A 17,854-nucleotide genomic window follows, 5' to 3' on the forward strand; every position below is an offset into this window, starting at 1 on the left:
TCTTGGAAATGAAGGGAAGAAGAGAAACGGGTCTGTAGTTCTCTAGCATAGCAGGATTGAGAGTGGGTTTCTTCAGCAACGGGGTTATCCGGGCCTCTTTAAATGCTACCGGGAAGGTGCCAGTGGAAAGGGATGAATTGATAATGTGAGTGAGAGCAGGGATAACAGACGGAGAGATGGCCTGGAGGAGATGGGTGGGTATGGGATCTAGCGGGCAGGTAGTCGGATGATTAGAAGCCAAGACCTTGGAAACATCTGCTTCGGATAGGAGAGAGAAGGAGGGAAGGGAGCATGTCTCAGGGATTTGAGAATGCGCAAGAAGCGGCGGCTCGGAGAACTGACTGCTAATAGTTTTCGTTTTCTTCACAAAGAAGGAAGCAAAATCATCAGCCGTTAGGTCGGACGAAGGTGGAGGGGCAGGGGGACAAAGAAGGGTAGAGAAGGTCTTGAAGAGAGTGTGAGAGTCAGGTGAGTTGTTAATCTTTGAATGGTAGTATAGGGTCTTTGCAGAGGAGACATCCTTGGAGAAGGAGGCAAGAAGAGACTGATAGAGGCAGAGATCAGAAGGATCATTCGATCTACGCCACTTCCTCTCTGTAGCCCTGAGTGTGGAGCGATGCTCACGGAGAACCTCAGTTAGCCAAGGAGCAGAAGGTGTGACCCGGGCCGGTCCAGATGTCAGAGGGCATAATGTGTCTAAGCAGGATGTAAGAGTGGAACAAAGTGTGTCTGTGGCATTGTCAGTATCTAACAGAGAGAGTTGGCTGGGAGCGGGCAGCGTGGAAACAATCGCAGAGGATAAGCGGGAGGGAGAGAGCGTGCGCAGGTTGCGCCTGAACGTGACCAATGGGGGATCGTATGTAGCGACAGGGGGAGTCAGGTCGAGGTCGAGAGTAATTAGGAAGTGATCAGATGTGTGAAGTGGGGTGACCTGGGTGTGGTAGGTGGAACAACAGCGTGTGTAGATAAGATCTAAAAGATTACCAGACCTGTGTGTTGGTGAAGTAGGGACTCGCTTGAGGTCAAACGACGCAGTCAGGGTGTTGAAGTCAGCTGCCTGTGGTTTCTCCAGGTGGATATTGAAGTCACCAAGTACTACTAAAGGAGTACCATCCTCAGGGAATGAAGACAGAAGTACATCTAACTCCTCCAAGAAGTGTCCAAGTTGACCTGGGGGGCGATAGATAACTAAAAAATGCATTTTAGTAGGGTGGATGATAGTAACAATATGCGATTCGAAAGAGTTGCTGTCACATGAGGGGGTTTGCTGTTGGAATTTCCAGTCCTTTGGGATGAGCAGACCAGTTCCTCCACCCCTTCCTGTTGTGCGAGGACTGTGTGAGAAAGTGTAGTTGTTGGAGAGGGCGGCCGGAGTGGCCGTGTCCTCTGGTTTAATCCATGTCTCAGTAAGTGCTAAAACAGAAAGGCCAGAATGTGAGGCAATGGCAGTAATGAAATCTGCTTTGTTGACAGCAGATTGGCAGTTCCATAAGCCAATGGGAAGAGAGAGTGAGGCAATAGTGGAAGGTGGGAGAGTGCGGAGGTTATTAATATTTCTCCCACGGCGACGTGATACAACAGATTTACGAGTTGTAATGACAGTAGAGATTTGAAAGCACATAGTGAAAATTATAAGAATAGGAAATGTAAAAGAGAGGAAAAAGAGTGCTATATAGATAAATAGAAAAATAGAAAAAGTTAGTACAAAAAGTGCAATACTTAAGTGCCCAGTCGGTGTCCCTGCTCGGTGGAGTCGCGCAGGTAGAGTCGATGGTCTTTACACTCTTCGGTCTTCACACGACGAGGGCTGCACGCGACCGCTGCCGCGGTGGACTGACTGCTTTAATAAGTGCTTCAAATGTGGGCTGAAACTCAGCAGGCCACGCCCGAAAACAATCAACAACACGTTAATGGCCGAAACTACTACTGTATTTACTGTAATACACTAAAGCACGCGAGGACACGCGAGAACAAACGCGGATTGCAGCACGTGAGACAAAGGTAAACAAGAGAGCGTTTCTTAGCAACGACACTGCGCTAAAACTTCACAAGTCTCAAATCAAATACACTTACACGTTTCTGTGGACTCCTGTTGATAACTGCTTCACCTGAAGACTGAACTGTTTACTGCTGTTTAAATACTCTCCTGGCGTTGGCCACGCCCGAAAACAATCAACAACACGTTAATGGCCGAAACTACTACTGTATTTACTGTAATACACTAAAGCACGCGAGGACACGCGAGAACAAACGCGGATTGCAGCACGTGAGACAAAGGTAAACAAGAGAGCGTTTCTTAGCAACGACACTGCGCTAAAACTTCACAAGTCTCAAATCAAATACACTTACACGTTTCTGTGGACTCCTGTTGATAACTGCTTCACCTGCTTCACCATTAGTAATATTAGTAGTAGCTGTAGTAGTAGTAGAAGGGATAATGATCAAATAAAAACATATTGTAGGTAATTTAGAGACGGTTTCCCGGACAGAGATTCGTTTAATACAGGACTAGGCCTTAGTTTAATTAGACTATAACTAGTTAAATATAACAAACATGCCTTACTAAAAACATTTATTGTGTGCATTTTGGGGCAAAACAAAGTGCACAGGTGAATTTTACGATATGTCAGTGCAAGTTGTTTTCAGTTTGGACAGCTCTTACATTTATTTTAGTCTAGGACTAGTCTAATCCTTGTCCAGTAAACCGTCCCATAGGGTTTACTTCACCTATTTCATAAGATTCACTTTAATACAGAATTCTAGTGATGTGTGGTCAAAGGTGTATTAAAGTCATTTGTTTTACTCTATGTAACAAAAGCTCATTCTCACCTATGTGTCCAGGTACATGCTTCCCAAGAAAACTCATGCAGACGGTGACGTTGAAGCAGTTGAGATTCTGAGGTCCTTCATGACACTGCGGTACCGTGATATTGATGGAGACGGGCAGGAAGATAGAAACATCCACCGTGATCACTGGCCGAGACCTGTCACACAACAACGTAGAGAAACAGATGTAGTGATCATCATGAAACAATGAGAAATGTCATTACTGTGATGTGACAGTTTATAACTCACCTTAACAACACCACACTGTCAGCCATGAACGCCCCTATTGTTACATCTGAAAATACAACATACAACTCAAAACACTTCCAGAAGAACAATTACAGTATATGTGCTTTAAAAGCATTTGGATAAAAGCATCACTAATGGTGCATCACTTTCTGAAAAAGAAAGGTTTTTCTGATGTTCCTTGTGGATGTTCCTCACAGCTATTGGAATTGCAACAGGTCACTGAATAAAAGGTCTTAAAATATTTTTTCAACAAATTCTGGAAACCGTCTTGACAAAACCTTTTTTATTGTGTTATACTTAGATCTGTTGATGGTTAGTAAAAAATACAGCATTTTTCCAGTCTCTACACGGAGATTACAGCGTGGTTTGGCACCCGTGATGGTTTCTCATTGAATGTGGGTGGTTGTCATGTTGTTAATACTGAACATTCTCAAAGTTTAATTGAGCGTAACTAGCCAAGTTTCTAATGTAAGGCCAAACCTGGATATCCATTCCCATCCATGTCTACATTGCCGGAAATTGATTGGCCGAACATTTGGAGGGTGGGGTTGATGCTTCTCCCAGACAATCTCTGAATAGAGCGAAGGTGAGAGAGAACATTTCAATGAGACACAATTCTTAACATCACTAGACTTGTTTAAATAAACAATACTGTAAAAGAAGACTAGTAGACACTATGTGTGGATTAAATCTGATCTTATAGGGAAATTGATGTTTATCTGATAACATTATAATCTTGTTTTGGAGGATTCCATCTTGAGATGTTCTCGAATGAAGAATATAAAAGTAATAAAGAGATACAAGAGTAATTGAGAACACTGCATGACTTAATATACCTTAATAGTTGGATTTTCTCATTTAAAATAAAACCAAATCGCACAAAAGCCACAGCTTGAAGAGATATGTAAAGATTATCAAAGTTTTTGCAATTCTGAGAAAAAACAACAACAGTAGTTCCTTCGAAACAAAGTAAAAATGTTACCAACATTTTGGTTGTATGTGGAGAAACATTGGTGGTGTGATATTTCATACGTTATACATTTTAATTATATTGTAATATACTGGTCACCAGAACCCATTAAAGTGATTTTTAAGTAATCTCATAAAATGAAAAGGGACTACAAAATTTAAACTAATGTACAGTATCACTAAAAGGAACAGTAAAGTCTGTAATATTTCTGAATATCATCTGACCCAAACCATTTAAACAGAGGAGGGGAAATTACCATTGAGTATTTGTTAACTATTCCTGTAGCATCACCATGGTAGATATAAACAGCTCCACTATAGTCGTCTTCTTTAGGAGCTCCTATTGCCACATCTACAACACAGAAAAACCAAAGAGTCAATGATAAAGTTGGAGAATGAAGTTAGTAAAGCCAATGATATGTTTGATATTTACTGTCTATTTCGTAGATCATAAAGGATTTATTTTAAAACAAGCGCCATCTTGGAAGGATTCATGTAATGTGCTCACAGCAGGTGGCCAATAAATTCAATTTTGTGTGTCAATAAGGATTTAAAAGCCTGTGTTGTAAATTGTGATCCGAAGTCTTTAGCTAAGATAAATACATGTGCTTAGGATTTTCTTAAGGTCATTTTGTTCAATCTACAAAGCAACAATTATAAAGGATGAAATGATGAAATGGCACATGTGCTCAATGAACCATCAGAAGTGGATTTGTGAGTGTCAGGACCCCAGAAAATGGTTTGGAAGAAGCTCTGCTAATTCATTTACTGGACACTGAGGTGTTTTTGAGAGCCAGTAAAGGTCTGTGAAAGTTCAGGGGTGAGTAAAACAGTGTCATAAAACCCCCACATACTGTAACCAGTGGTGTAGTGGTGCCTGTGGAAGTGGGTATACTCTTAATTTATACCCCTATTTTTTAAAAGGAAAAGTGGCATACCCCATGCCATCAAATAAAGAAGTGGGTATACTCCATATACCTGCACATCACCACTGCACATAATTCACAATAAAGTTACACAAAATTAAGTTTAAAAAATGCACACTTTGGGTCTATGCCATTTTAATGTTTCTCTCTTTTATTTTTAATAAAATTTTCCAAATCACCTCAAATGGGGTTGAGGTCTGGACATTGAGGGGTCGGGTCGGTAAGAAAATTACCCAAATCTCCTTATGATGGCTTCATTTTTCTTACTGGCCCCTCAAAGCCTGTATCAACCCCATTGAGCAAATCTGGGGAGAGTTTGGATTGAGTTGCCGAAGGCATGGGATTATATTACTGATGAAGTTCTGAAGAAATAATTGATACTATGCCATATTGATACTAAAAAAGGTGGACATATCAAATATTAAAATTAAAAGTAGATAAAAAAGTACTTCATCTGGTATTTGTTGTGCTAAGTGCAACCATAATTATGAAATGAAATCATGTGTTGGAGGCAAAAATCAAGGGTCAATATTTTTGATTTTCAGGTGTTTAATAGTTTTGGCCACCACTGCATATACTTTTATACAACCATATGTACATTTCCAACCAAAATAAAATTCCTACATTTTTAAATAAAAGTTTAAAACTCACTAGGGGATAGCGGGGTAAGTTGTCACACTGTTCATAACTCCTACACAAGAGGCTCTATCTCTGTGACGACTTCTTTTCTAGTCAACTTCGTGTTCACACGTGGCCAAGATCGCTCTTATCTGACGTTAGCACAATTTTCTTTTCTTTTTTGGCTTAAAAAGTAAAAAACGTGCACTTTATATTTTATGCAGTACAACTTTGTTTCGTATGAATGTTAAAAATTATTATTTTGCACAGAATAGAAGTGACTTTTGATACTTTAGCTTATGTGCTATGTTGAGCTAACCCTGATATTTAGCAAACATTAGCACACATGTCAGTTTGGGGCAAGTTGTCTTAATGACTTTGGGGCAAGTCGTCATTTGCTTTTCACACTGAAATAGTCTAACCCTAACCCTAACTCCATAATGAGATAAGATATGAAAATATAATGAATACAACATATTTGGCCAAGACTTCCTTCTTTCATTTGGTTTAAGATTTATGGGTCAATAACAACGTTAATTATGTGTCCGTATGGTTCATTTAATGTAAAAAGGTTAAAATTTCAAAATAAATTTCCAGATTACTTGCACACTGCAAAAAATTATTTTCAAAAAAACATTTTCTTAGTATTTTTGTCTTGTTTTTAGTAAAAATATCTAAAAATTCTTATAATAAGATGCTTTTTCTTGATGAGCAAAACGACCCAAGAAAATAAGTCTAGTTTTTAGACCAAATATATCAAATATAAGTGATTTTGTGCATAAAACAAGCAAAGCAAAAAAATCTGCCAATGGGGTAAGCAAAAAAATCTTGAAAATTTTTCTTAAAAACTATATTCAAGAAAAATAAAAATAAAAATTAGCTTACCCCATTGGCAGATTTTTTTTGCTTGTTTTATGCACAAAACCACTTAAATTTGATATTTTTGGTCTAAAAACTCGACTTATTTTCTTGGGTCGTTTTGCTCATCAAAAAAGGCTTCTTAATTTAAGAATTTTTACTAAAAACAAGACAAAAATACTAAGAATTTTTAAGATAATTTTTTGCAGTGTACATTCTCTTTTTAAAGACCAAATCTAAAATGTCTGGTTTTATTTCATTTTGAAAGAATATTTGGGGCATAACTGCACATATTTCAATGTGGTGTAACCGGACTGTCAATTGGTGTAACAAGTATTTTTTTAAATAAAAATAAAAATATATTTATTAAAAAAATGTGGAATAAAATATAATCATCTAGTTTAGAGTAATATGATTTTTTTACATTCATTTTTACATCATTTGTCAAAGATTATTTAGAAAACAGAGCTGTTTTCAGCATATGTCCGGACAAATGTTACAAAACACATAAAAATTTACATTTAGTGATAACTAATAAAATGTATTTTCATGTGATATTTAAAAAAAAAAAATTATGATCATGCTTACATGACATCAACGCAGATAAAATATTTAATATTTCTCATTCTTTGGCGCAATTGGCGTTACACCATTTGACATTTTCAGGTCCATTCAGTCTTAACTTTCATAAAAATTGTGCAAATTTAAAAAAATCAACATAAATACTCTAGGTGTATGGAAAAATACCTGCTGCATGCTTTTAAAACAAGTTTTTTTTTAAAAGTCCAACACAAAGCTTCCCATTTTAGTCTTCATTTATCAGATAGTCCTCAATGCCTTTCTAAACAAACTTTATCAGGTGTATGTACAGAAAGCAGACACTGATCTATAATACAGTACATGACATTCGGGTTAAGTAGGACATCTCAATCTCACGTTAAGTAGGACAGGAAGATTTAAGTAGTAAATTGAGAGTTATCCGATGATTCTTTCCAAATGCATTAAATAACGGCAAAGCTGACAGAATTCCGTTCCGTACTTTTAAAAAAGCAGACGAAACATGCGGAAAACAGAATTACAATCAGGAACTGCATTGAACCTCATTGGAGAGTAAAACTACGGGCCAGGGAAAGCCTCCAGTTGGATCATGGAGATGCCAGGAAAGCCACAGAAGAGAGATCTTCAAGACAAAATATCTTTTCCAGTTACCTGATGAACAATGCCTGTCTGCCCCAGTTACAGTAAAAATGTCATTCGAAACATTAGTGCTTATTTAAATTTAAAGCAATGCAACATTTATTCTCATTTTTATTGCCATGCCCTGTGTTGAATGTTGAAGACGTTCTCTTAAGAGGATAATTTCATTAAACACACAATATTACTCTAAATACAGAAACACGTTGATCATACTTATTAATCATTAATAAGTGTAAACACTCCAGAAACTGACCTTGATATCCATCATCATCAATGTCCCCAAGAGAAGTGATGCATTCGCCAAAATGGCCATTGTAAGCATTGTCACCCTTCAAAATCTCAAGTTCCTCCATCACTCCCTAAATAAACAGTAACAAACACATCTGCTTTACATTTTGCATTACCTGTGGTAAAATCACTGTAACTCACAGCCTCTCGCCTTACTACTTTCATAACACAGATGTCAAAGCAGGCTGAACTTACATTGCCCCTGCTGAGGTAAACAGAAACTTGGCCTTCATCCCTGATCTCGCTGTGCATGGGTGCTCCCACCAGCAGGTCTGACAGTCCGTCTGCGTTCAGGTCAACTGCACACAATGAGGAGCCAAAGTAAGAGCCCATCTGAAACCAAGCCGAGCCGAGAGCAAATGGGTCAGGTCACAACACTCTACTGTGTCCATAAGATAATATACATTTCCTCATAGAAACAATGAAGATGGTATTTAAAACACAGCCCTAATAACTATAGCTGGAGTTTGCTGTTAGCAGGTTAATAAAAAATAATTTGACAGCTAATAAACGGCAAAGTTTCTCCTTTACGTGTAATAAAAAATCACAAACAAACGACAACAATGTCAAAAAGATCCACGCTTACACAGATCTAATGCTGCGTTTACACCAACCGCGTTAGAGGCGTGAAGCGCGAGTGATTTCAATGTTAAGTCAATGTGAAGACGCGTTGACGTGTGTCTGGAGGTCCCGCAGAGCGGAAGAGGCGTTTGGCGCGTTTCCGCCTCATTCGCTCGTCTAACGAATTAGTGTTATGCGCGGTATGCGTGAATGGTGCTTTTTGTGCATTTTGCGGCTCACGAGTTGAAACATTTTTACTTTGGCGGAATTTTGCGCGGGGTCATTCAACCAACGCTTGATATTGTCTGTAAGCAGTCACCTGGAGCTATATGACACAAGTTCTTATTTCTATAGAGGAGACAGGAATAAAAAGGACCTCGCTTGGAAGAGTGTCAGTGAGGACATTGGGCAACCTGGTAAGTTGTAATCATAGACGGTAAAAAATATGGACGTAGTGTCCGTGACGTCACCCATTGGCTTGTGAAGATAGTTTTTGAAGCTTAAAGTAGGCGTTGTCTGCCGTCGCCATCTGGCCGCCCGTCACCGCGAATCACTCGCGGAAAACCGAAAATGGGTAAAGAGGCGGGACATGGCTGAAGCTGAGGTGAAACCACGCCAGCCTCTAGCGGCCAGTCGATGAATTGCAGTTTAAGTCACTTCCGTATTGGCTTCATTAGAGCGATCGGAAGGTTGCCCCTCGGTTGTAATACACACTTTACTTTTGAGTCACATGACGTTTATCAACCCGCGCTGTTTATTTTCCCCCTATAGTAAGGTTACCAAATACAAACTGGTAACTCTCTTGATAAATGCAAAATCAACATCAGTCATCTTGCAAACAGACAACCGCATAGCACTTGCCCCTCCCACAAGAATCGGAGGTTTGTCTACTTCGCTCTACACGTGCGAATGCATTCAAATTGTTAAAGCGGCAAACTAGGCGCGGTATACGCGATTTTGACGACTGAAATGCGGTTGGTGTAAACGCACCATAAAAAGACGATTAAAGACGCTCTGGGGCATCGGATTGGGGGTAAAACCAGTACTGATTACCAGGGCCCCAAAGAAAAGTCTGGAATATATTATGGGGGTGGGGCATGGGGGCCCATCAGGACTGCCTATGCATAGGGTCCGAGATCTTGTGCAACGCCCCTGAAGACGCTGTATTATGTGCCAGACCAGTAGATGGCGATGGTTCTTGGTAAAGAGACAGTACATGCCTGCGCACAAACACATTCTGAGAGATATTAAACAGTCCTTCCAGAAAAACACAGTTTTTTGTGATTGTTGCGGGCAAAAAAATCCTAGATCTTGTGGCACGTTTTCTTAAAAAATGCGATGGAATATGTGGGATATTTATGCAATGAAATTGCTGGAACTTGCAAAAACTGCAGGAACTTGCAAAAACTGTTTGCAGCTTTTCAACAATGTTCACGTCCCATAATTACGTCACTTAATAACGCTCCCATGGCAACAGGGGACATGGCTGCGCTTGTGTGAAGTGAATGCAACATTTTTCAACTTTGTGCTAAGATATAAGTGACTTTTTGCTTCGAAAATGCAGGGATTATGAAATAATGCAAGCCCTGCATATTTTTCACCCAGAAATCTGTCATTTATGCGGCAAAAGTGTGGCGTGTATGAAAAATGCCGCCCCGCATAAATATGCGGACTTTGGCTGATTATACATTGAATCGTGCGAACGCATAATCACTTTTTTCTGGAGGAACTGAATAATGAACTGTTTTGTTTAGATAAGGTACGTTTTTTCCTTAAAGTGACCATGGACTATGAAACGCAAATATTTATATCTTAGGGAAGCGTTAACAACATCTGTGTCCTTAGCTGAACAAACACAGTCCTGTAAGTTTTGATTGCCATTGTTGTTTTGGTTATACTCACGCAATACTCGCCAATAGACTGAATTAACACATGTGCATGACGTCACTGTTATCACACATTCACGTTTACATAGTCTACATGAAGACGACAAGGGCATTGTTTTTCAAAAATGTGCACTTTGCACGTGTTTTCAAAGGTTTACAGGATCCGCAAAAAAAAACTTTCTTGTTTACTGTTGAAAAGTTGTCTTATAAATGGCCCATTAACTCTTTCCTCGCCATTGACAAGTTAATTCGTCAATTAAGAGAAAATGCTTCCCTGTCAATGACGAGTATTTCCGGCAATCCCTAATACCGCTATTATCCACCAGTTGGCACTCTTTGGCAACTTATAAAACCTGGAAGTTTCACCCCCGGGGAAGCAGCTGTATGTCCGTGTATGTTTTGAGGATCGCTCTGAATGTGATCTCTATCAGAAGTCCTTCACAAAAATGAAATTATCTCAGCTTTTTGCTTAAAATTTGTTGTTTTTGAAGAATCCTACCCATATTTGAGAGGTGATAAAAAGAGAACTAATGATTGTAGGATGAAACTTTTTTTCTTTCATTTGATGTAGTGTATGTTTACATATTTAAAGAAGAACATTTTCTTGAAGACATTAACTCTTTCCCCGCCATTGACAAGTTATCTCGTCAATCTGCAATACCGCTATTCCGCAACTTATAAAAACCGGAGGTATTGCCCTAGGGCAAACAGCTGTATGTCCGTGTATGTTTTAAAGATCGCTCTGCTCTGCAATTTGGTGTTTTTGATGAAACCTACACATATTTGAGAGGTGATAAAAACAGAACACACGAAGGTAGGATGAAACTGATTTTTTTGTTTGAAAGCAGAGGGTCTGTTTTTTTCATATATTGTATGTTTATATATTTAAAAAGGAGCATTTTCTGGAATGCATTAAACTTTTGTGAAAATCATGAAAAATGCTGCCGCTGGCTGGCAACAAAAAAAAAAACACTGGCGCGGAAAGAGTTAAAGTCAACTACAGTACTGTACACCAAGGGGGCGTGTACACCAAAGCGTTTAAACACAGCTGAAAATGGCAGGTGGATGCCAACTGTGGGCGCTTACCAGCGTTTTTCAGCTGGGCGCTATGGTTGCTATGATACTTCTGTTCTGTTTATCAGTTGTTGTACGATACACCGGTTGGTTGTTGTGGTATTTGCTCCGCCCCTCCTCCACTGTAATTGGACGGTCGAGTGAAAAGTGACATTGATGAGCTGACATTTTTTTAACTCTGGGTGCTCAGCGCTGAGTGTGGAAAAATGCAGAGTGCTGGCGCTCAGCGTAGACAAAACATGCCAGCTGCTGGCGTTTTAAAAAAGTGCAGCGCTTCCATTGCAAACAATTAAAAACATACGTCAGCCGCAGTCATAAACCCCTTAGTGTACACGCCCCCTAATAATCTAGCACACATCTAGAAGATGTAAAAGTTTAAAAAACAATCCTTAATTCAGAGTCAACATGAACGCATTAGGCAAATAAATAAGGTCCAGATTGATTTCATAACCTTTAAAGTGATACAAATAAATATTTTAACAAATGTCATAACACCCACCATTTTCCCTGAGGCTTGGAAGGTCTTTACAAGAGACGTTCCTTCCATTCTGAAGATGTACACCTACAAAAAACGGGGTCAAATTGTGTCAACAGAACCTAAATCTTCTTAACATGAAAAACTGGTAAGAAAGTTACGACCACGCACTTTTCCACCACCACTATCCTGAGGCGCGCCGGCCGCCACGTCTATCGTAGTCGGTGAGGAAAAATGTCCAGCAGTCACTGCATAACCTAAAATAACAGACATTATGAAATATATGGCATCAAATGCTGGTGTAATTTTGTTTCATCGAAGCAGGTATTACCGAGGTAACTGTATCTCGTGCGGCTCAATTCATCTTGATTTAGGTTGTAGTGCATATTAGATGTCATGTTAAATACTTTGACGGTTCCAGTCCAATAGTAAGACCCTGGTGCACCCATGACCACCAACTCCTAGAGTTCAACATAAAAAACAAACATTCATGAAGCAACCAATATTTCAACAAACCTCTGCACACAGGAAAAAGTCGTATTCAATTATAGAAGAAGCACAGAGGGTTTTGGTGAGGCTCTGGTCAACCAAAAGCCACTAACTACGGCGCATTATCTGCTGGTAACTCGAGCGTGAAGTCAAATCTCAGCTGTCATTATGTGCTTTGATCACTCAGTGGAGTCTTAAGTGAGGGGAGAACTCAATCCTATGAACAGATTCAATACAGTAGATCCTCAACATCGCTTATTTTTTTTAACTTTTAATGTTTATTACTTTTTCTATTGATATATATTTGTTTGTTTTTTGACAATAACTGGAGCAGTGCTCCTAATTTTGTTGTATGCAGAGTCATGCACTTCAGTTTAGATATGACATTTGCTTTACATGATCAGAGCAATTAAAGAAATACTTTATTTGTATAACCTTTAAAATTTTTGAAGAAATACTGCCTCTTTAATTATATTTAAAGGAATCTTTTATGCGTGTAGCAAAACAACTTTTAGACCGACTACTCTCAAAAAAAGTACAAAAGCTGTCACTGAGGTGGTACCCTTTCAATGAGTGCGTATTAGTACATATTGCTTCCAGTTGTATACATACGGTGGGTAAAATTAGTATTGAAAACGACATGTTTTTGTAAATAAAATATATTTCTAAAGGTGCTGTGGCATGAGATTTTGGTAACAACCCATGCAATCCACACATGCAAAAGAAATCAAACCATAGATGTCCGTAAATTAAATTATATGCAACCATGTAAAATAACACAGGCAAAAGTATAAAACCCCTAAAGAAAAAGGGATGGAAAGCCAAAAGAGTCGTGTAATTTTACATTATTACACATAACTTAATTTATACACATCTATAGTTTGATTTCTTTGGCTATTACCAGGGCTGGACATTAACACCTGCCAACCTGCCAGATACGGGTAAGACAGCCAATTCCACAAGCCACGTTGGCAGGTTGAATATATTATTTATTGTAGTGTTCTCAAGTTATGCGAAATTATAAACAATTGGCAACGCGACAATGGGAAACTACAACTCCCATGAGCAATCCCTGCACCCAGTGCAGCATACTGTACAGTAGTGGTAATTTACCATAGATGGCTCGAGCCCTGATGGATTTGCGAATGCACAAGACCCAGTCTGAGTGCAAACACGCACACTTCAGGAAAGATAAAACAATTGCATGGAAGTGATTAAAGAGATTTAAAGTGCGTGCACACTGTCTTGGCAGGAGCGGAGAGGTTCGTGCATCATATTTGTCAGTAAAACAGCACCTTGAAGTCTTAAATCACTTTTAACTAGGGATGCAAAACGATTTATCGCGACTTATCTATAGCAGAATTTTTTTTGTTGTTTACATCATACAGTATCTGTGTACACTGTAAAAAAATTCCGTAGAAATTACAATGTTATTGCAGCTGGGTTGCCGGTAACTTACCGTTAATTTAAATGTATGTTATTTACTGGCAAGAGTTTGTTCAAAGTTAAATAAATTTTAAATATTAACAAGTCTTTATCTTTACAGAATAAATCTATACAATAACAGCCTCATGCAAAGCATTCTGGGAACCAGAAATCATCATCAACCTTTTCCAGTTTTTTGCTTCAGATTTTGTTTCCCAGAATGTTTGCTGCTTTTTATTTTTACTCTGTAAAGATGTGTTTAATGTTCATTTAACTTTGAACAAAATGTTGCCAGTAAATAACATAATTTAAATTACCGGCAACCCAGCTGCAATTTCTACTGAATTTTTTTACAGTGTATAATAACTTTGTATAGATACAGTAAATGCACACACATGCATGTATATATTTAAGAAATGTTTACATGTACATTTGTATATTAATGTATAATTTATATTATATACAAATATAAATACTTAATATATTAATATATGTTTTGCTTAAAATTATACATGCATATTTTTATTTATATATACATAATTATTATACACAGTTTACACACATATATAATGTAAATAAAAATCACGATTAATCGTTATCCATCCATACTTTTAACAGAAGATCAAGCTTATAAAATAGAATCTGCATAAACAAGTTGACAGTAAAATTCATGTACATGTCTTTACAGTAGTTATTATTTATGGTTAATAAATATATAAAGTGTAGAGCTTTTGTGCTTATCATTTCAGTTAATCTTCTACACCCCTGCAACACTTTTAATAAATATATTTATTAGTTAATCTAATAATGCCTTACTTGTAGGGATGCACCGATAGGATTTTTTTGGGCCGATACCGATTTAAACAGACAACTTCTGGCCGATATCGATATTAAACACTTGTAAACAATACTATACAGTTGGTCTATTAGCTAGTATATTTCTGCATCAAATTATTTTTACTGAAAATGGATTTGATCTATTTAACATTCAACTGACCAAAGTAATAAGAGAGGCACAAATTAAGCTAAAACAAATATAAGAAGACAGCATGACACCTTCAAAGGTGCTTTTGGCTATTCAGCATTTATTTTATTAACAACATTAACTCTTTTTTTTTTTACATATAATGGATTTCTTTATGCAGTTAATTAATAAACAATCGGTATCAGCCTTTCTCGTGCTATTGCCGATATGCCGATGGTTTCAAATTCATCAAAAATCGGCCGATAAATATCGGTGGCCGATACATCGGTGCATCACTACTTACTAGCATGTTTTTCATGCACCTAAATATATTATATGATCTATACTGATATACCCGGTATATAGGCTTCCATCTTATAAAACATCTTCCGTCTTAATTTGGGTGGTCAATCTGCATTTAAAAGGGTTTTAAATCTAATCTAAATTGTGGCCAGTGAAAATGCTGAGTGGCTAGTAACTTTGGAAAACAACTAGCCACTTTGGCTCGTGAGCACAAAAGTAAATGTTAAGCTCTGGCTGTTACCAACATCTATTGAAAGTTTTATGTCAACAGCACCTTTAGAAATATGTTAACTGAGAAAAATGGTAACGTGTTCAATACTTATTTTAGCCGCTGTAGTGGTCATAGTGACAACTATTTTACCTTTACTTTTGAGTGTTATATTACAAAAATTCCTCAGCTGCAACTATGAATTATTGCTGGATTAAAGCTTTTTCCAACACCGATCATCTGTGATAATGCAAAAATAAGCCTTAACACATGAAAATATGTCCTGACAGAGACAACAGGGTTCTTAAGTGGTTGTTTAAGTTTGATCAAGCCACAAATGGACATTACTCTCTGCTGTTTTCCACTTCAGCCAGACTGCCGAAAACGACACAAATGCTTTTTGACTTAATTCTGCCAAACACGTAAAACGGCACCTCAAGCCGAGCTGTCAGTGTTCAATCAGTTTTAAGACATCTGTTTTAGATACTAAAGGTCTTGATGGTCACTCAAGATGTTCTGCCAAATGATAAGATGCCATTACAAGTCAAACTACAAAGCATCCAGATAGCAGATGCTTCACCATGAAGGAGATGCAAGAAATTCCATTCTCTTATGGGTTAAGCCCTCCAGATGCCCTTCTGAAAACTTCAAACACTGATTTGAGATCAGCTTTAGTGGCATTTTCTACAACCTGCATTGATGTCTACAGCCTACGAATCCTGGTACCTTCTAAGAAAGTAGAAAGAGTCAGACTTTAAGCCATGGATATTGATGAATTTATTATTGGGCATCACATCTGCGCATCTGTGTTCTTGTATCTGCTCCAAACATTTTTGGCCAAAGTCTGGCATGCACATAAACGCAGCGGTTGGCTAAACTACAGACGAAACGCTGAGATGGTCAAAGTGCAAGTGGACAAATTACTGTGCAAATGTAGGCCATGAATACAAATGATGGATCTGTAATAAAATCTTTAGTTTAACCAGAAAGTGTGTTTGGAATGAAAAGAAGGTGAACTTCTATTTTAAAGGATTAGTCCATTTTCTTAAAAAAAAAAAATCAAGATAGTTTACTCACCACCACGTCATCCAAAATGTTGATGTCTTTCTTTGTTCATTTGAGAAGAAATTATGTTTTTTGAGGAAAACATTTCACGATTTTTCTCATTTTAATGGACTTTAATGGAGCCCAACACTTAACAGTTTTAATGCAGTTTTGCAGTATTGCAGTTTCAAAGGACTCTAAACGATCGCAAACGAGGCATAAGGGTCTTATCTAGCGAAACAATTGTCATTTTTGTCAAGACAAAAAAATATGCACTTTTAAACCACAGCTTCTCGTCTTCCTCCGGTCGTGTGACGCGACCTCACGTTATTGCATAATGATGACGTGGAAAGGTCACGTGTTACATATATAAAACGCACATTTGCGGACCATTTTAAACAATATACTGACACAAAGACATTAATTAGTATCATTCGACATACAACAACGCCGGAACGGTCCTCTTTCCCCACACTTGTAAACACTGGGGCGTAGTTTCGCATACATCATCCGTGACCTCTTGATGTGATGACGTATTACGTAAGGTCGCACTGGCACGTCACACGACTGGAGGAAGACGAGAAGTTGTGGTTTAAAAGTGCTTTTTTTTTCTTGCCAAAAATGACAATCGTTTCGCTAGATAAGACCCTTATGCCTTGTTTGAGATTGTTAAGAGTCATTTAAAACTGCAATTTTAAACTGCATTAAAACTGTTAAATATTGGGGTCCATTAAAGTCCATTAAAATAAGAAAAATCCTGGAATGTTTTCCTCAAAAAACATAATTTTTTTCTCGACTGAACAAAGAAAGACATCAACATTTTAGATGACATGGTGGTGAGTAAATTATCTGTACTTTTTTTAAGAAAATGGAGTAATCCTTTAAGGTGAATTATTCCTTTAAGAACATATCCCTGTATGGATTAATCAGATTAATACAAATGTGATGAAAGCACAGCACGCATGAGAACGCATACTATAACAAGCTCGCACTTCTACTGACCTCAGTGAAAACGCCTGCGATTCCGGCTTGGCACGAGCCATGTTCTTCCCCATAGGTCTTCTTATGGTCTGTAAGAGTGAGGAGGGGGAGAGAGAGAGTGAAAGGAAGGAGAAAAAACAACAGACCACAAATGATTTCGCTATGAGCTCGGGCCAGCGTTTACTGGAGTTCTTCCGACATTCCATATGGAGTTAGTCAAAGTCCCAACTCCATCCAAGAGGAATCCGAGGGGCCGGGAGTCAGCACCACATTCAACAAAATCTCACACACAGGAGGGTTTAAGGGGGAACTGCTGTGCTCTCCGGTTACAGAAAATATTGGGCTTGGATCCCCGCAGAATGCGATGCAGACACAGAAGACCCCCGATGCAGCCGGGTCTGACTTAAACTGATCGGAGCCGAGAAAACAAACAAAAGGAGATACGCGACTGCTCGGAAGCTGAAGGGGAAAGAAATTCGGTTCATGAAATGAATTCTCACAGCTTCCCTCCAC

The 17,854-nt window shown here is 38.3% G+C and overlaps 1 protein-coding gene across 2 annotated transcripts in view; it reads right to left on the reverse strand.

Moving 5' to 3' along the window:
• The window catches only part of itga9 (integrin, alpha 9), a 108,284-nt gene that overhangs the window by 68,644 nt on the left and 21,786 nt on the right, over positions 1–17,854 (reverse strand). For both annotated transcript variants that reach the window (XM_065296196.2, XM_073812838.1), the window contains exons 5-14: positions 17,363–17,430; positions 12,259–12,388; positions 12,099–12,184; positions 11,952–12,014; positions 8,127–8,264; positions 7,897–8,002; positions 4,302–4,396; positions 3,556–3,646; positions 3,076–3,121; positions 2,830–2,984 (exon numbers count right to left, since the gene is read on the reverse strand). In XM_065296196.2, coding sequence (XP_065152268.1) covers positions 2,830–2,984; positions 3,076–3,121; positions 3,556–3,646; positions 4,302–4,396; positions 7,897–8,002; positions 8,127–8,264; positions 11,952–12,014; positions 12,099–12,184; positions 12,259–12,388; positions 17,363–17,430 — 978 coding nt within the window. The remainder of the gene's footprint in view (positions 1–2,829; positions 2,985–3,075; positions 3,122–3,555; positions 3,647–4,301; positions 4,397–7,896; positions 8,003–8,126; positions 8,265–11,951; positions 12,015–12,098; positions 12,185–12,258; positions 12,389–17,362; positions 17,431–17,854) is intronic.

The sequence above is a fragment of the Paramisgurnus dabryanus genome, chromosome 20 (genome assembly GCF_030506205.2).
Source record: "Paramisgurnus dabryanus chromosome 20, PD_genome_1.1, whole genome shotgun sequence".
In the NCBI taxonomy this organism is placed as follows: Eukaryota; Metazoa; Chordata; class Actinopteri; order Cypriniformes; family Cobitidae; genus Paramisgurnus; species Paramisgurnus dabryanus.